Here is a 17,350-nt window from a genome sequence, read left to right as displayed (position 1 = left end):
CCTATATGTACTCTGATGGTTTGAAGATGGGTTTTCCCCTGAGGATCCACTGTACATGAAAAATTTAGTAATAGGTGTGTTACTTTTATTCTTCTTTGTTTTCAGGGTAACTGGCCTAGTAGCCAAGAAAAATATAATGCATTTTGACTTCCATTTGACCATTCCTTTATGGTCTTTTCAGACATTTCATAAGCAAGCTAGGCATGATCCATTAGAGAGGGCACACTGCTGGCTGAGAAGCTGCACTCACAAAATAGCTTTCAACATCTTATTGTTGAAATGAGAGGCTATTTTAAGGATTTCATATGGATCTATACTGAGCCCATTAATATTAATTAGAGAAAGGCTAAAGGACATGTATGAAGAGTGTGTGTGAGTCTAGACAGATCTTGGAAGAACTTTGGCTGAAAGAAATCAGACTTCAAATATGACACTTGCAAATACTGAAAGGTTTTGAAATCTCTGAGATAAAACTGAAGTTGTGAAGTACTACACTTGGAAAAGAGGGATTAAATGAGCAACTGGAAAGAAAGTAAAAATGATTACCAGCATGAGAGCTCTGTAAGAGAAAAACAAATCACATTGCATTATATTTCTACCTCATCATGAGGAAACAGAATGAAAAGTTTTGTGGTGCATTGCAGGTCTTCTAGCTGTGGGTCACTAACTGGAATTAATTATTCTTTAGGCAAAACTTTTGAGGCCTCAAATACAGAAACTCCATGTGTAGCCACAGATATATGTCAAAGATATCCTACATTACATGCCAGTGATTTTTATTACCAACCCAGCCATTTTGGTTTAGGAATTTTTTTTTTTTTTTGCTATGTACAAAAAATCACTGCAAATTATTCTATAAATTTAGAAGAGTACAAAAAGAAGAACACAGAAAGAAAGCAGAATGGGACTTCTGATTTGATAAGTCATGCATAAAGAGCTACATCTACATCTACATCTTTATATTATTTTAGAAAACCTTTATATTATTTATTGTTGTCTTTTTAATGTTCACAGGGCTACAGCTACTCATAGGGGCCAAGTTATATTCAAGGATGCCTTAGCACAACAGCTGTGTGAACAAGGAGGTAAGAGTCACCATAATTCTAAAAATATCTGGCAAATGTGATTTTCAATTTTACATGCATGTCAATGTTACTCTTCATGAAAGCTATTCTGTAGAAAACCTTGTATCAGGATCTTATTTACATTCTTGAAACTGAGTTTCTTTGGTTTCATACTTCACATTATCTATCCAGGAATCCCACTTTTCCTCTCTGCTAAGTGTTGGGGAATATACAAAACTTTAAGTAGCATTATGCTTATGCCTGAAATCCACCTGTAATAGGCAGCATTTCTTTTCTTTCGGAAGCACAAGCCGAGTTTTAACTCTCACTGTATTAACTTTAAGCAATATGGCTGCAGCAAAAGCTTTGTTTACTATCCAGCTCACATGTCCTTGTGAAAAATCTGCTTTCCCATTTTGTGAAAGTAGGCCATTGAATTTTTGCCTGTCACATACAACATTTGATCATTTTTATAGCTAAACAAAATGTTTGATTTACACAATCTTTAAAAATATGATTGTTTTCACAGTTTATCCTTTCAATGAATACCCTAAAAAATAAACGTCCTGTTGTCATCTGTTGTCTACAAACAGTAACTTAGCTTTGAACCTGTTTCATTAGGACAGTGAGAAGTAGAGAAGGTATACATCACTTTTGATACAGGAGAGAAAGAAATTTCCAGTTATATTAGCAAAATTCTAGCGGTATTTCCATGGGAAAAGAAACAATGAAACATGTGTCAAATTATTTAACATGGGAAATGTATTGTCATATTAACACACCAGAGAAAATTCCATAAAACTCATCTCTTTGGGTCATTAGAGTTATAAGGCTGGGTTTTTTTCCAATGAGTTTGGGAATATCGCCTTTGGAATAAAAAGCTGTTGAACATTATTTCAGGAGCATAAATTGAGTTATTCGTATAAGGTATCAATAGCAGCTCTGTGATAATAAGGGGAAAATATTTAAAATTTCAACTTCAATATTCGAGTTTTCACTTCTGTTGTAGTTCAACAGGAATAGGAAGAGGGATTCAGAGACGTGAAAAAATGTCAGCTAGCAGGCTAGGATGTTAGTTATACTTTGGAGGAATTAGAAATTTGTAACACAGTTCTGGCAATGAGAAGGGACTGGAAAGTGATTGGGCCAGATGCGTTTTTGCTGTGGGGAAGGAAGAACATCTGGAGAAATTAATAGGAGGTAATGGCGCAGCTGTAATGGGAGTGTGAAAGCTTAGTGTCTGTGACTGGTGCATGAGGACCTGGAACAGGAGTGTTGGCAGGATCTCCATTTGGGATGTGCTGAGGAGGATGGGCAGGATATCTAATACAGGCTGCTTGCTGGATGTATGTGAGTCAAGAGTGGAAAAATGAGTATGCAGGGTAATCAGAATAAAGTGACACAAAACCCTCATAAACAGACTAAATTCTCCAAGGCATAATTGCAGAGTGAGCACACCACAGCCAAAGACAGTCTGGGGCAGCCAGAACAGGTAAGGAAGGGAGAGGGAAGTAGGAGTCATATTGATGACAGTGACCAGGATGGTGAAAGCTATGCACAAGCAAGCTGAATGGAAATACATGGCTGTCAGTATCAGAACTGGCAACATGGTCAAGGAGAACATGGACAAAGCTACAAGATTTCCCCCTGCTAGAAGAAAATACCTTGGTAAGCAGAGACAAGCAGGTAGATATCCATCTATACAGACTTGACAATCCTTCTTCAGACATTCTGTTCACTAAGATTTTACTGGGAGAGTTGACAAAAGAAACTTTTATTCTTTCACCCCTCTCTACTTTACAGTTCTGCAAGTCCTTATGTTACTGTGTGCTGTCCCTAAGTTCAGAGGAACTCTGCAAACAAGGAGAAAATAGAATTTGGATGTTGGCTATATGCAGAATATAAAGGATGCTGAGATGCCCCACAGGCTGCTCAGCTGTGAAAATCCATTTGCTGCCTCCTCCTTCCATCCAGCCACTGAGAGCCATGTCCCGCACCAGCTCCCTAGGAGCGCCTTCAGATTCCCCAAATGGTCACAGACACCCACATCCTTATAAATTTTGTGGTTTTCATGATTTTCCCAGCAATTCTCTTTGCTTTGTACACAGTCACTTCAGAGACGCCCTGGATTTATCATCCCCAAGACATGTATTGTCCCTACAGTAGCTCTGCAACCATTAGATTTGGCTTAGGCAAGGATCACCCAGACGTGCTGTTCTGTGGGCAGTGGACAGCCTCTGATGGCTGTAGCAGTGATCAAATTTCCCTGCAATACTGATGTGTAAACTTCTCAGTTGTTCTCTTGGCTCTTCTCCCACATTTTAACTCTCACCATGGCTTCTCTCCCCTTGATTTCCTAGCTCAGACGCGGTTTCCTTGACTTGGATACTGAACCAGTGCATTGCCCATTATCCTTGCTCCCACCCTTTCCAGCACCAGGCTCTCCTTTGCCTTTTGGTTCTTATTTCTTCAGCACAGTGTGCATTGCATTAGTCTAACCACTGCATATTATTATCATACTATTAGAATTAATTTTCCTATTCAAAGAAAAGAGGCTTTCTTTGAAGTAGACCTTACTTCATTTATTCCATTTTCATCAACACCACTAATGTAAACAAAGGATTCTTTCAGGAAGAATTAGTGAATTTATTTAGATGCAAATATCATATTAATATATATGCAAAACAGCACGGTAGATTGACATAAATGAGGTTTTATAGTCTGTTTCTAGCCCTAAATATTGCTATACTGAAATAGTGCACTGAATGATGTAACATATTAAGTAAAGGAAAATAAACCACAGGGCAACTTCATAGATTTACTATGGGACATTTTCTTAATAAGTATGGTCACTAGAGGTGATATCAGACTTCCTAATGTCTAGTAAAAAGGATATACATGAAGATGTGAAAGTAGCAAGGAGTCTCAAAAATCATGTTCACTGTGACTGTCCACCCTCAGATGTACATTAATAAATCCTAGCAGAGTTAATGGAATTTGTGCAGTGAAAGGAAAGTGGGTTTTTTCTATTTTGAAGAGAATTAGAGGATAATAAAGGGTAGTATTAAGGGATGGCAATGCCATCTGTATAATGTAAATGGAGTAAGAAATGATGCCATAGGGAAAGACTCCAAAGAAAGTAAAATAATTGCTTAAAAAGCTCTGTGTTCAGAATATAATACATATTTTAGGAACCTAGGGATATGTTTGAGAGCTGATGTAAGCTTTAAAGTTTATGAAAATTACACTGAAGAAAGGAGACATAAAAATTATCACAGAAAATGTTAATCTAGCACAAACAGGAAAAAAAACCCAAACAAAACAAAAAAAGATTGTATAAGAGAATCTAGAAAAGGTAGATGTCTTGTAAATACTTTTAAGGATAAATAGGGGTCATAATGACTGATGATATTCTTGCCAGTAAAAATATATTTAATAAACCATATATTTAACTCATTGATGTAATAGTAAAATAAATGGAAATAGTATTGATTCATATTTATTTCTGACTTGAGTAGAACAAAAATCATTCATTAGTAAACAATGGAATAATTAAAATGTGGTTGACAAGACATCAGACCTGGCTGCATTGCACAATAGAACTCAGACGAGTTCAGACCTGCATGAAAATAAAAACGTTGCTGGGAGTTTAGACTTGCATGAAATAAAAATATTGCTGCCTTTGCCACACCAAGTAGGGTGATATCGGTTAAGGAGGCCTTTTCCCTGGTACACTGTAACTTTAGATCAGTAGCACCATTCCTTGGAAAAACGATCATACTGGGAGATTTGTGTATAGTTTCGTTCTGACTGACTAGCAGAGAATCTCAGAACAGTAAAACCTAAGAGATGGAAAAGACAAAGGAAGCTGTTCCCTCAGTGCAATATCATTCCTTTCTGCATAATTCCCAGAATTTTGTGCAGTCTCATGGTCAGTGCCATGGATTATAGGACACGGTGTCCTTTCTAAAGAGACCCCTTTACAGTCTGGCAGATATCTCCATACTGAAAGCAAATCCTGAGAATTTTCCCAGACTCTCTTTTATTTAAAAACTTTCACCTGAATATTTGTGCAAGACTTTTTAGGTGTGTTTTGTACTTTGCAAAATATAGGAACACTATGGGGAAAAAAACCCCAAAAAATAACAAAACCAGATTCCAGCATCTCAGGCTTGTGTTTTACAAGCTTTCAGAGTAGTATTTTTCAGAGCAGAGGACTGGAGTATAGAGCCCGTGTAAAGCTCCTCAGTTCACGTGTCAGCAAGGATAACACAGCCCTCAGACACATCACTGACTCTTAGGGGATGCTCAGCCTCTATTACTCAATTGCAACTTTGCTTACCAGTAGAGAGAAAGTATTGGAGGGAGTGTAAATAAAAGCATTTATTTCCTTTTTTTAAATTTCATCTGTCTGCTAATGACAAGGAGATTAGACTTCATAATCTGAAAAACAGAAGATACCTCTCTCCACACCTCATTTGTCATGAATTGATGAGCAACAGCTGACGGCCCCTGGCTGTAGAACTCTGAGCAGGGTGTTTGGGAGCATGTGGGCATTTGTGTTACTGCAATTCACTTTCCCTTTATACTAAAAAACCCACAAAGTTCGGGGTTCTGAGGGAAAAAAAAAAAAAAAAAAAAAAAAAAAAAAAAAAAAAAAAAAAAAAAAAAAAAAAAAGTATATAGTATATTAGGGGGTTCTTAGAACATTTTTTATGCTGCATTTTCTACCTATGCCTATACACAGTCTTGATCCCAGGACTCTATGGAACGTGGATGTTTTCTGGGATATACATTTAATTTGCCTTATGCTTGCTCTTTTTATCTGAATGGCATGGGGACTAGTGTTACTTAACTGTTGACTATTACCATGTTTAATGATTTTGTTTCTTATTTTTTTACTGACAACAAGGCCACCAACAAATTTTTTCTTTCCTCCTCACATTCCAGTTTCTAGAAGATGACATTCCCTTCCCAATCCTTTCATATTTCCCTCCCTTCCAGTTTAACAAAAAAGGGGTGTATTTAAATTGGCTTAACCTTTCAGCAGCCTTACTTCATCCACAGAAAAATTTAACCTTTTACACCAAAAGATGCCTTCATCCTCTCTCATTCCCTTGACACAGAACCCCACAATGTCCTCATTGACTTTTGAATTTCCCATTAGCTTCCTCAAGATTCTCATGCTTCCAGTTTGACTGTGGCCTTTCTCTCTCTGAATCACTTTGTATGGCATATTCTCCTCTATTTTTCCTTGCCAAAGGGATTGTCTTGTAAGACAAGGCAAGCACTCTACATTTCTTTACATTTTTTCATATTGTATTTGCTGATGCCTCTTAGATTGTGACCTCTGTTGAGCTCTGCTTCCATTCTTCCCTCAGTACAATTCATCTCTTGTAAAGCTCTGTATATACCCAGGATTCTAGTTAAAAATCAAATAATAAATTCATTTATTTTACTTTTTAAAAAGGTACGACATTCTCATTCAAGCTAAGATGCATTTTGGGGCCACACAAATACTGACTTTAAATTTAAAACCATCCAACCATGTACCTAAGGAACATCTAACAAAGTGAATAATGGTTTAGAAAATGAAGTGAGACGGTCTTTCTTTTTCCCTCTCGGTCTGAAGCATTGTATAATTCCTTTTAAAATATAAATTTATATCTTTACACTGTACAGCTACTCTGTGCAGTATCATTTGCTTTAGCTTTGTCATATTGTACAAAAAAAATTCATTTGATTTTAGCCACACTGTATGGCTTATGGAAAAATCTGTGTTATTTTAAATTAAGTAGTTCTATAAATTGATTAGAAAGGCAGAAAATATTTTAAAACAACTACAATTAATTTTGTGTTATGTTTTGAATTTCTATTATTTGTGGGCCTTAAATATAACACCTCAAGAGCAACACAGTGCTGTGTTGCAATGAAATATAAAATGTAATACAGAAATTATTTATAGAGAGAATTAAGTCTATGTTTATCACTCATTAAATGGTACCTTCACAGTCTTTTGTCATATTCAGCTCAGGAATTTGAATTATAATCAGAATACCTGAGGCAAAAATACTTGGGCTTCTTAGATCCTGTAAAGATTTAGAAAATGTAACCTCTCCCCAACATAAAATCTGTACTTGTAACAACAATCTTTTTGTCTAGCATGAAGTGTTTGCTTAGTTCTACCTCTAATTTTTAAATGATTGATCAGTAGCATTAGTCTGCACATGCACAATTTCCTTCCTTTCATTCCACTGGTGAGCAGTTTTGTTTTGTAACGTACTGTGCAAGAGTGGTGGAAAAGCAATTTCAGTAAAAAATCTTGGATCCCAAGTCTGTATTTTTTAATCACATAAGCAGCCAGTTTTATTAAATAATGGTGAAGTCAAAAGAGTTTGCAAATGAAAAGATGCCACATTTGTGCTATACCTGTGCCTTTTTGCTGAATGCTGAAATTTTGTACAATAACTTCAGGAAGCGTCATTTGTGACTGCGTGTATCCTTGGCTGGAGCCCTTTCCACAGAAAGCCTCTTTCAAAGAGCCATACCAAACAACCTAGGGGAAATTATAACATTTGGTAAAGTCCTTTGTTTTCATTTGGAGGTCTGAACTGCTCTCCTTTGAGAAGGTGATCTCTTTCATTTGAGCTGCTTTCAAAGGCCAATGAAATTTGCTTGGGCAACTGATGAATCTGCCCATGGTGTGCCCTGGCACCACCACACTCCTCGTAGGTGAGCACTGGCAGGATGGCTCTCAGGCACCCCAGTGTTCACAGCAGATCACCCCTCAGAACTGCTCTGGAAATACTGAGAAAGGGCCATTCGGAACATCAGGGAGAGAGATTTCATTTTAAACCTAGCCCCTTAGAACAGGAGTGTCACCCTGTTTTTTCTGAGTTTTTTTTAAAGCCTTCTGATTGTTTATAAGATGGAGTCAGTCTCTTTAGGTTCTGCACAATATTAGGAGCAGTTTTCCCTTTTTCTCACACATGGTAACATAAACAAATCCTTTGTTTTTCATTCTCTGTCCTTTGTTGGCATATTTCTAACCTGAAAACAACTGTAACTGACACCTGGTCTGGCCACTGGGCTGAGAGGTGATAACCCCAGAAGCCAATCCACAACCAGACCCACAAATGTATAAAAAGTAAGAAATAAACAGGCAGAGGGCTCTTGGCCTTGGTTCAGCCTTGGGATCTCTCTGAAGAGCAACTCTGCCTTCCAAATCTCTGGTCTCCGTGTTATTGCTTTGCGTGCCGCGATCACACAGGAGTATTACAGGAGTATTACAAATCCCATGCCATAGTGTGCTTCTTTTCCTGCAGGCGAAATACAGAACAGTTTGTGTTGCTCAATCTGGGAAATAATTCAATTGATCCATTTCTTTGCGCAAATAATTTTTAAAAGGTTTCTGGTGAAATTTACACATTCCCATGGAGAAAAACAATACCTGCAGGGGACATATGCAGTATTTTTCACTGTAGGATCCACCAGTGCAGTCCAGCACTATTCTGGAGACAGTGTCAAGCTTAACGTGCAATAGTTGTATTTCTCCAGATTTTGTACCAGCATGATGAGAGGTCTTGGCCGTTGCTAGAGTCATTACTGACATTTTTGTTAGGGAAGACAAAGCAGCATGGGTGAATTTCTTGTATAAAAACTAGAGCAAATTAGCCACGAAAAAAGGAAAAAAAAAATCAGATTTCTTAAACAACAACAGTTTTTAAAAGGTCTTTTCTCTTCACTGCAGTAAAGTTTTTGGTGGTGGTTTTCAGTGTTGTGAGTGTATATATATACACACACCCCTTTTATATGCATACATACATACCTATATATGCCCATGTCTATATGCATGTGTGTACATGTATGTGTGTCTGTGTATATACATATGTATGTATACATGTACATAAGGTTAGGGGAGAGATATGGTTAGTGGACGGTGTAAAACATGTCACTCCTCTAATTGGTAAGTCTGTTAAATGGAAGTTTTCTGTCTAAGGTAAACCCAGATCGCTTGCCATTATTATCTTGTCTGAAGCTACTTCATTTGTTGACTGCTCAGTCTTCTTCATCACCTACTTCTCCATGAAATATTGCAATTTCATTACTGAATGGCATGCCTCCTTGCAAACCCTGTATTTAAGGACTAAGCAGGAAGATATCAGAATTCTTGAGATTTGTATTGGACTTTCTATTCAGATAACTATGTGTGAGAGCTCTACACAAATTGCTGCATTCGTTTTTATGTTTGTTTTTTAATCTATTTTTAATTTGTCAGATGTTATGACAGAAATTGCCGTACTTCAGTATTTTATTCCAAATAAATGCTGAAGAATTCTGGAGTACTGCTACAATTTAGGTCAGTGCCCAACAAAAAAACCCACAGAATCATCAAATGAATCCCTTCTTCAAAAATTCTTTTTTGGTGGTTTTATTTTACCAAAGTCCAAAAGACAGCTGGAAATATAGATCCATGGCTGAGGTACTGAGAGACAAATAGGTAGCTGCTTCCCAGGAGCTTGGTTATATGCACCCCTTTGGTCTTCATGAAAGAGATGTAACCCACTTTGGATTTGAGATCGAGCAAGACTATGGGTGTAGTAGGTGCCATGGAGTATCTAACACACTGTGTAGCCAGTTTCTAGACTTCCCCATATATTTTTATGTAGCTGTGCCCTTTCAGATACAGTCTGTTTCCATTTATATAATGCTACACCAAGGTTCCTGTTGCAAAGTGTTGGTAGAAAGTTACTTAACTTGTACCATTTCACATATCCCCCATGCAGTGTGTCCTTATAACACTGGTGTTTCTTGGGAGGCAGAGACCTGCTGGGGAATTGATCAGCATTGCTGGCAAAAACATGCTTTGATATAAGTGTTTGATACCATGATTTGCAGAGTTAATCTGTTACTTGTTGCCCTAGGAATATTTGGATTACTTCCCCTGGTAATATGCCCTGTAAAGTGTTGTTCAGTGCAGTATAAAAGATCAAAGTATGGCATTTTTTGCCTTTTTCAGACTATTTCTGTTTCTGAACCTAATTTCTACTCTCTTTGACAGTCCTTGAGCTATTGAATCTTAATCCAAATTATCTTTAACAATATCTCATAGTTCTAGACTAGAATTGATCTTTTTACCTTACTGTAAAACCAGTACTAACTTCCATTTATCTCAATGTTTATTTTAATTAAGAGAATAATTATTGTTATTTTCCTACTCTATTTTTTGTAACTTTTGGGGTCTATCACATTTTTTACAATTTAACTACAGGGATAGCTGATTTAAGAGAATATATACAGTATAATTTGCTTTAAGCTGAATTGATTTTTAGTGCTGCAGTTGAGCCCTCTTCACAGAAGATATTAATGCACTGTGTGTCTTTGTTTTCTGCAGCCCCGACGGAAGCTCCCTTACATCCTCACCTCGGTAGGTGATTTGTTGTTCTTACTACTTAAACTCAGAATCACTGACTTTATTATAATAAAAATCTGTAAAGTCCTATGAAAATAGGTCTGAGGAATTCAAATAAAAATGAGATTCATATAAAATGGATTGAATTATGTCTAATTCTGGTTAGTTGTTTCTTCATTGTGATTTTTATTGCTCTTTACTGCCTTTGAATCCCTGCAGTGTGAGTATATCTCGCTGCAGACCTTTTGGTCCTAGCTATGTATTAGGGCACCTGTTTGCAAGAGAACCAGGACTGGAGCACCCCTGCTCTGAAAACAGGCTGGAAGAGTTGGGATTGCTGTGCCTGGAGAAGGGAAGGCTTCAGAAAGACATCAGAGCATTTTCCAGTACTTAAAGGGGCTGCAAGAAATCTGGAGAGGATTTTTTCCAAGGGCTCGTAGTAGTAGAATGAGGGGGAATAAAGTGCTGTACAATGAAAGGACAGGTTTAGATTAGCTGTCAGGAAAAAATCTTTACTGTGAGAGTGGTCAGACCCTGGAATAGGTTTCCAGAGAAGCTGTGGATGCCCCATCCCTGGAAGTGTTCAAGGCCAGGTTGGCTGTGATTTTGAACAATCTGGTACAGTAGGAGGTGTCCCTGCCCATGCCAGAGGTGTTAGAATTAGATGACCTTTAAGGTCGCTTTCAACCCCAACCATTCTCTGATTCTATGACCCATAACCTTCCGTGTGGGACAGTGCCTCACAGCAGAGCAGGGTTACTGTGAGGAAGATTTCGTCCCCTCCAAGGTGGATCTGGGAGCAAGGCACTACTCCTCCTGCTCTCCAGCCCTGCACCCACCAAGCCTTCTGCTGCAATTTGATTCATCCAGGACAGATTCTGGCATTCTGCCTCAGTTTAAATAGCAGGTGACAGTTACTTCATTCATTCAGTGGAAGTATTTGTAGAGAAGGGTCTGTCTAACAGAATCACAGGTGCCAAAGTTTTGGGATTTTACGTGAGTTTATTGGTCATCATACATAAATGAGACAGTAAATCTAAGTGGAATATTGGAGCCCAAAGTTTGCAGAACAGTGGTGAGAAACATTTGCATAGCATTTATGTTTATGTTCCCTAGATAAGTTGATCTTTACTGACATGTCTGCTGATTGCAGCAGAGAAATTCCAATGATCTCATGGATTTTTGCTTATGAGCCGTAAAAATGAATCCCCTGACCATAAGAGCTCTAATATACTCATTAGGACTTCTCATCATTCTTGTGTCTATGTTTGTAAAATTTGGATTTGGAAGGATTTTTTTCTAAACATTCAGAAAACCAGCAATTTGGAGCAAAAAGTTCTTAAAAGATTTGATATCTGCTTGATGACTCCATCTTTCTGTAGCCATCACACTCTCCTGATGGGGAAATATCTTAATTTTTGGGGTACTATGATCCATAGTAAGCGAAAATCCCTCTAATGAAGAAACCTTAGCTTTCATAAGTAGCATAACCTGAAAAGCAGATTTTTAGAAATCTAAAATGCATTTTACAATGCATTACTTTAGGTAAGGCAACATTTAGAAAGCATGGGATGATTGCACTGGATTTTTTTTTCATTTGCTTCTTTGTTTCCTTTGCAGCTGAAATGCACAGTGACAGCATTATCCTACGAGATGACTTTGACTCGACCTATCAGCAAGAATTGAATCCTACCATGTGGTGAGTTTCTGCACTCTTTTTTATGCATTTGAGTAAATTAAAACATTTGTTGAATGAAATGAAATATAAACTAAAGTGTTGGTTTGCTTCATTAGAACCTAAATATTTTGGTTTATTAATAATTTATTAATGAGTGACTGAGAAATTCTAAGCACATTGAAGTGGGTGACAAATCCTTGTTAATTTCAAATTTTTAACTAATCCAAAAATAGAAGGACTAGAGCTGAGCTCAGTGAATATTTATGAATGAAGATTTTGGCTTCCTCAAAACACAGCTCTTCATCAAAAAGGAGAAGAATTCCGATAATTAAACTTTGTTGTTTCAATCTTTTTTTTTAAAAAATTTCATGTTGTACATGTTTTTGGTGAAGCTAACTATAGCAATAATTCCTTCCAAACTGAAATGAAGCATTTCCAAATGATTAAAAAAATCATAAGAAAACCCCTCTGAGAAACTCAACTGGAATTAAATACCTCTGTCTAATTTCCATGTGATGAAAATATTTGAGGTTAAATAATTTTTTTTTCCTTTTTTTTGTGGAAGGCACACTTTTTCAAAACTTTTGTATTGTATGAGAAGGAAAACACTTCTCAGTTCTATACAGCAACTCCCAATTGCTAGGGTTTGGGAGGTTTAGGGATTCCTGAATAGGAATTCATATTATCACAGGGGTCATTCATATTATCACAGTCTGTGTCTGAAACAGCCAGCACAAGGTGTTATCATTCTTTAACCAGTAGATGCTCTAGAAGAATCTCAACCTTCCCAGGCATAATAAGGTAAGTACCACTTAGGACAGGTCAGGTAGCAGCTCTATGAACCGTGACCATCGTGTGAGAGATCTCACACACCATCTCACCCTCAGCTCCCCCATTCTCTGCCAAGTGATTACAGAGACCCAACCCATGCACTGGTTCAGAAAACAAGGGAAGAGCTGAGGAAAAATAATCACTTCAAAGTTAATAAAGTCAAATATAGATCCCTGGGAGGGGTGGACTCCTTAAGTCACTGCCACAGTCCTAAGTTGTCCAAGAGTAAATAAGAGGACGATATGGAGAGATGATACAGCATATAATACTCAGATAAACATATTTCTTGGTCTTAATATGAAGATTTGAAGGTTGGAACCTCCTTTTTATATATAAGATTGTTTGTGAGTTTTCTCTTTCTTTCAATCCTATTTCATAAATATAACTATTGTTTTAATTCATACAAGACACAGAAATATTTTACTGGGTTAGTTTATCTTGTTCAAATAAATCCTTGATGAGCATTTTAGCCCTTACCTGCATTTGTTAGTTAATACATTCATTCTGTGACATTTGACTTAATTTTCCTTTTTATTAAGGACTATCAGAACTTTCCATCTGTGCAGGTCTTTCATAGCTTAACTATCTTATATAAAAATGCTGTAGTTTATAGCATTTTATGGATGTTTTTATTTTGCACATATAATTTTAATAGTTTTTAATATGTGCCTACAACTTTTCTCCTTTTGTTCCTTTTGTATCAGTCCTTAAAATGTTGTGGGTTTTTTTTTTTTTTTTTTTTTTGTGGCGTATAGGCATTAAGGACTTGCAATACTACAACATAAAATCCCCTTTCTTTATGGGCATGAACAGTCAAGGACTCTTAATGGGTTGCAGAATAGCTGCCAAGGTAGATAGCTCTAGGAGCAGTGTGTTAAATGGACTTGAGTGGAAAGAAATGAGAAGAGGCATTATTTCCCTGCGGATGCCTCATAACTCACAGAGGGCTTGTCTGTTGGGAGCCTCCATAATTTATTTATCCATTGCTCTCAACTTTAAATTCATCCTTGCTTATAGAAACCTAACAGAGGAATTTCAGATTAGAAGAGTCCCCAGTCTTTTGTTCCTTTTGTCCCCAGGATTTGAATTTGGTCCCTCTGGGATAGACTTCACCACCTTTCTTGGTGAGTAAGTGCAGAGAGATGGGTGCTGGGAGGGGGTCCCAAAACACACCACAATCCTGAGACAGATTTTCCTGGAATAAGACAAAGACAGCATTTTCAGCAATGCTAAAGAGAAGGGGAGCACAAATAAAAGAAAACCATAATGAGGTATCATGAGTTTTCAGCACAAAGAATTTCTGCAGTAGCTCTGTCTCCAGTGAAGACCCACTTAGTGGCAGAAAGCTCATTCTCATTTGATTGTCTAGTGGGAGTAAAATCAGGAATTATTAACAGTTGTTGCCATCCACCCTAAAATTGCATTTTTTTCCCCCTGGCAGATGCTAAAATCCCATCTATACCACAACCAATTGCAGTGAGTGCTGGAGCAGTATTTCCAGCTCTGCTCGGTCTGGTCTGTGCTGCCTTGTGTGCACAGACACCCCAGCAGGGCCGTGCCATGGGGCCACTTACACTGAGCCACTCTGATCATTTCTGAAGCCATTATATGTGTACAGATGAAAAGAGAAATGTTTGTGTTTTCCTCCTATCTTTTCTTCCCAAATCCTACATAACACTGGTTGGAAGCAATTCATATTTTCCCACTCCTCCTGATTCTCTTTCTGGCATGTGCAGCTCTGGCAGAGATGTACTGTCCAAGTGCACCAGCTAAGCAGTTTATATCCTCTCTGTGGGTCCAATTTTATGAGTCCCAGCAGAGCCTGTGTGTCACTCCATTGCTGGGAGAGGCCTCACGTCAAATAACTATTTTGCACAAGGGCACTGTATGATTTCAAGAGTGACTTGCCTGCTCTTTCAAATGCATTGCAAGACACATCCTTCCCAGCAGCCAGCCTTTTCTTTGGAGGCTCAGAAACAAGGAAGGAGTGACTACGACTGTTTTTGGAGCAGCAGAAGGAAGAGAAAGAGAAAGCTGGGATAAGGCTCTTTGTAAAAGAAAAGTCACAGCACCACAGCACCATCTAAATTTTTGATTTTAGATTTTGACCTAAATCAAAATTTGGTGACTAAAAGAAAACAGGAGAAACTAAAAAAGTGAGAAAGGGACAGGGAGAAGAGGAGGCAACAGGAGAGGGCACATCCTTACGTGAACATAGAAGAAACAGAACAATGAAGAAGGATTTCTCTGCTGGGAATGCAGGAACGGGAACATGTCCCATCTTTCTCATTTTCTTGGGAAACCACACACAATGAGAATTTTCTTGTTTGGTGTGTCCAACTAATGTTTATAATATTTTCTTCCAGTGTCCAGTCATGTCAGAATATGGTCATTCCCAAAGTCCCCACCCCAGAGGCAAAAGCCTGCTTACTTAAACAAAGATTTTCTCATTTCTTGGGTTTTATTTGCCACCAACCTTACAAAGATCTGTTGTGGGAAAAAAAAAAAAAAAAAAAAAAAAAAAAAAAAAAAAAAAAAAAAAAAAAAAAAAGCTTCACATAATCATAAATGTCCAATGTATTACGTATCTGACATGCACTAGCTGTGGAAGTTAAGGTTGGTAAGTGATTCCCACACCACTGTAAAGGCAGCACCAACGTCCATGTTCAGCCAGCCACTGCTGACTTGTCGAATTAACTAGAAGTGTTTAGTACATTTTTCAATTAGAAAATTGAAATAATGCAGGCAATGAGTGTCCATGAGACTTTCTGAAAACTGACAGGAGACTGTTAGATCAGAAAGCTCAGGAACCATGGAAGTAACTGACTTCTTCAGTTGGGAAAAGGAGTCTGCAGCAGGTACTACTTGCCAGGGAATGGCTGGATGAGTAGAGGTCCAATATGTGTAATATGAAGAAGACTGTCTAGGTCATTGAAAAAGCTGCTATATAAGAAATAAAGCAGGCAAAACCAAGACAAATATTAAAAAAGTCTATTTAATCTTATGATAAATGATCTAATGTTAAGAAGATGCATAAATTAGTAAAGAATAAATGTTGGCATTAATGTATGTTTCTGTATAAAATGGTTTTAATAGTAGGGCTGGAGAAACCAGGGGATTCAGTATATTTAAGGAGAAAGAGCCATTACAGAAGTGTATTGCTGGCTAAACTCTCCTTCCCAATCTGATGTCATGTTTCATCTCAAAGCCTATCAGCACACCAAACAGCAGTCACTTAGAAAAGGCACACTTGTCAAAGATGACATGAAGAATAGCTGAGCATGTAAAATCAATCAATAAGAAACAGTGATTCTCTTGGTCATCACTTCTTCATGGCATATGAGAAATGTATGGGTACAGTGATATTTCCAGTGGCAAAATGGTCGAGGAAAGCTTTGTGACAGGAAAGAGAGGTCCTAAAGTGGCTTCCAAATTGCTCTAAAACTGTGGGATTAAACTTCAGAAAGATTTATGTTTAAAAATCTCTTGGCAGTTTGAGATGTTTATCTTCTTTATGGTTCAGACATCACAAAAGACATCAGTCAACATAATGTCCACATACTCGGGTACTGTAGAGGGAAAATAAATGACAAATAGGGGTGGGGAAACAACAGATGTTTCCCCTTCAGCAAAGTGAAGAACAAAAGCAAAGAGAGGTGGGACTTTCCAAGCCAGAGATGAGAAATGGCAAGTCTGTGGAGGAGTCATCTCAATAAATGCAACAAGTCAGCAGTGGCAGCGAGGACCAGTTGTGAAGAGAAAGCTGAAGTGATTTTAATGTACTAAGATTTTAGAGCAGGCATGTGAGAAAGATAATGTAGAAAGCTGCACCCAGCCAGGGCAATTAATAGTGTCTTCTGTTTGTATAAATAGAAAAGAAATTAACCTTCCTGTCTGCACCAGGAGAGGAGCAAATTGGATCGTTTCTAAACACGTAGTACTATGACGATGATCTGAGGAACAGCAGATCAATTATCTTGCTCTTCATGCATTCTTGTCAAGCTAATGAGCAGTTTATTGTCAAAGGTAATGCACTTCAAAGAGAGCACAAAGGTTTGAATCAGGATTACCAACAGCCATCCAATTTTGTATGAGAGGAGTCATCCTAGAAAAGATAACCGATGATGGAATGCTGTATTAGCAGGACAGTGTCTCTGGATTTCCAGACAATATTTCATAGGCCACATTAGAGAACAGATGAATCACTTTTTATTCATTGAAATATGAGAATTAAAGAATTAAAATATCCCTTCGATTATGTGGCCTGACCTTTCAGGAAGGATTAAGTAGTCTCTACAAAGTATTCAAGGCAAAGTTTTCCTGCTGTGTCTGCCTCTTTGCACATATCAGGAGTTCAGGTAGATG

At 37.7% G+C, this 17,350-nt stretch overlaps 1 protein-coding gene across 2 annotated transcripts in view; it reads left to right on the top strand.

Annotated features, from left to right (window-relative positions):
* Positions 1–17,350, top strand: part of RELN (reelin) — a 279,101-nt gene that overhangs the window by 109,593 nt on the left and 152,158 nt on the right. For both annotated transcript variants that reach the window (XM_040061406.1, XM_040061404.2), the window contains exons 4-6: positions 1,015–1,085; positions 10,459–10,491; positions 12,097–12,175. In XM_040061406.1, the coding sequence (XP_039917340.1) occupies positions 1,015–1,085; positions 10,459–10,491; positions 12,097–12,175 (183 nt within the window). The remainder of the gene's footprint in view (positions 1–1,014; positions 1,086–10,458; positions 10,492–12,096; positions 12,176–17,350) is intronic.

The sequence above is a fragment of the Hirundo rustica genome, chromosome 4 (assembly GCF_015227805.2).
Source record: "Hirundo rustica isolate bHirRus1 chromosome 4, bHirRus1.pri.v3, whole genome shotgun sequence".
NCBI lineage: Eukaryota > Metazoa > Chordata > Aves > Passeriformes > Hirundinidae > Hirundo > Hirundo rustica.
The sequence above is the reverse complement of the archived record's forward strand: the minus strand, read 5'-3'. Positions and strand labels throughout refer to the sequence as shown.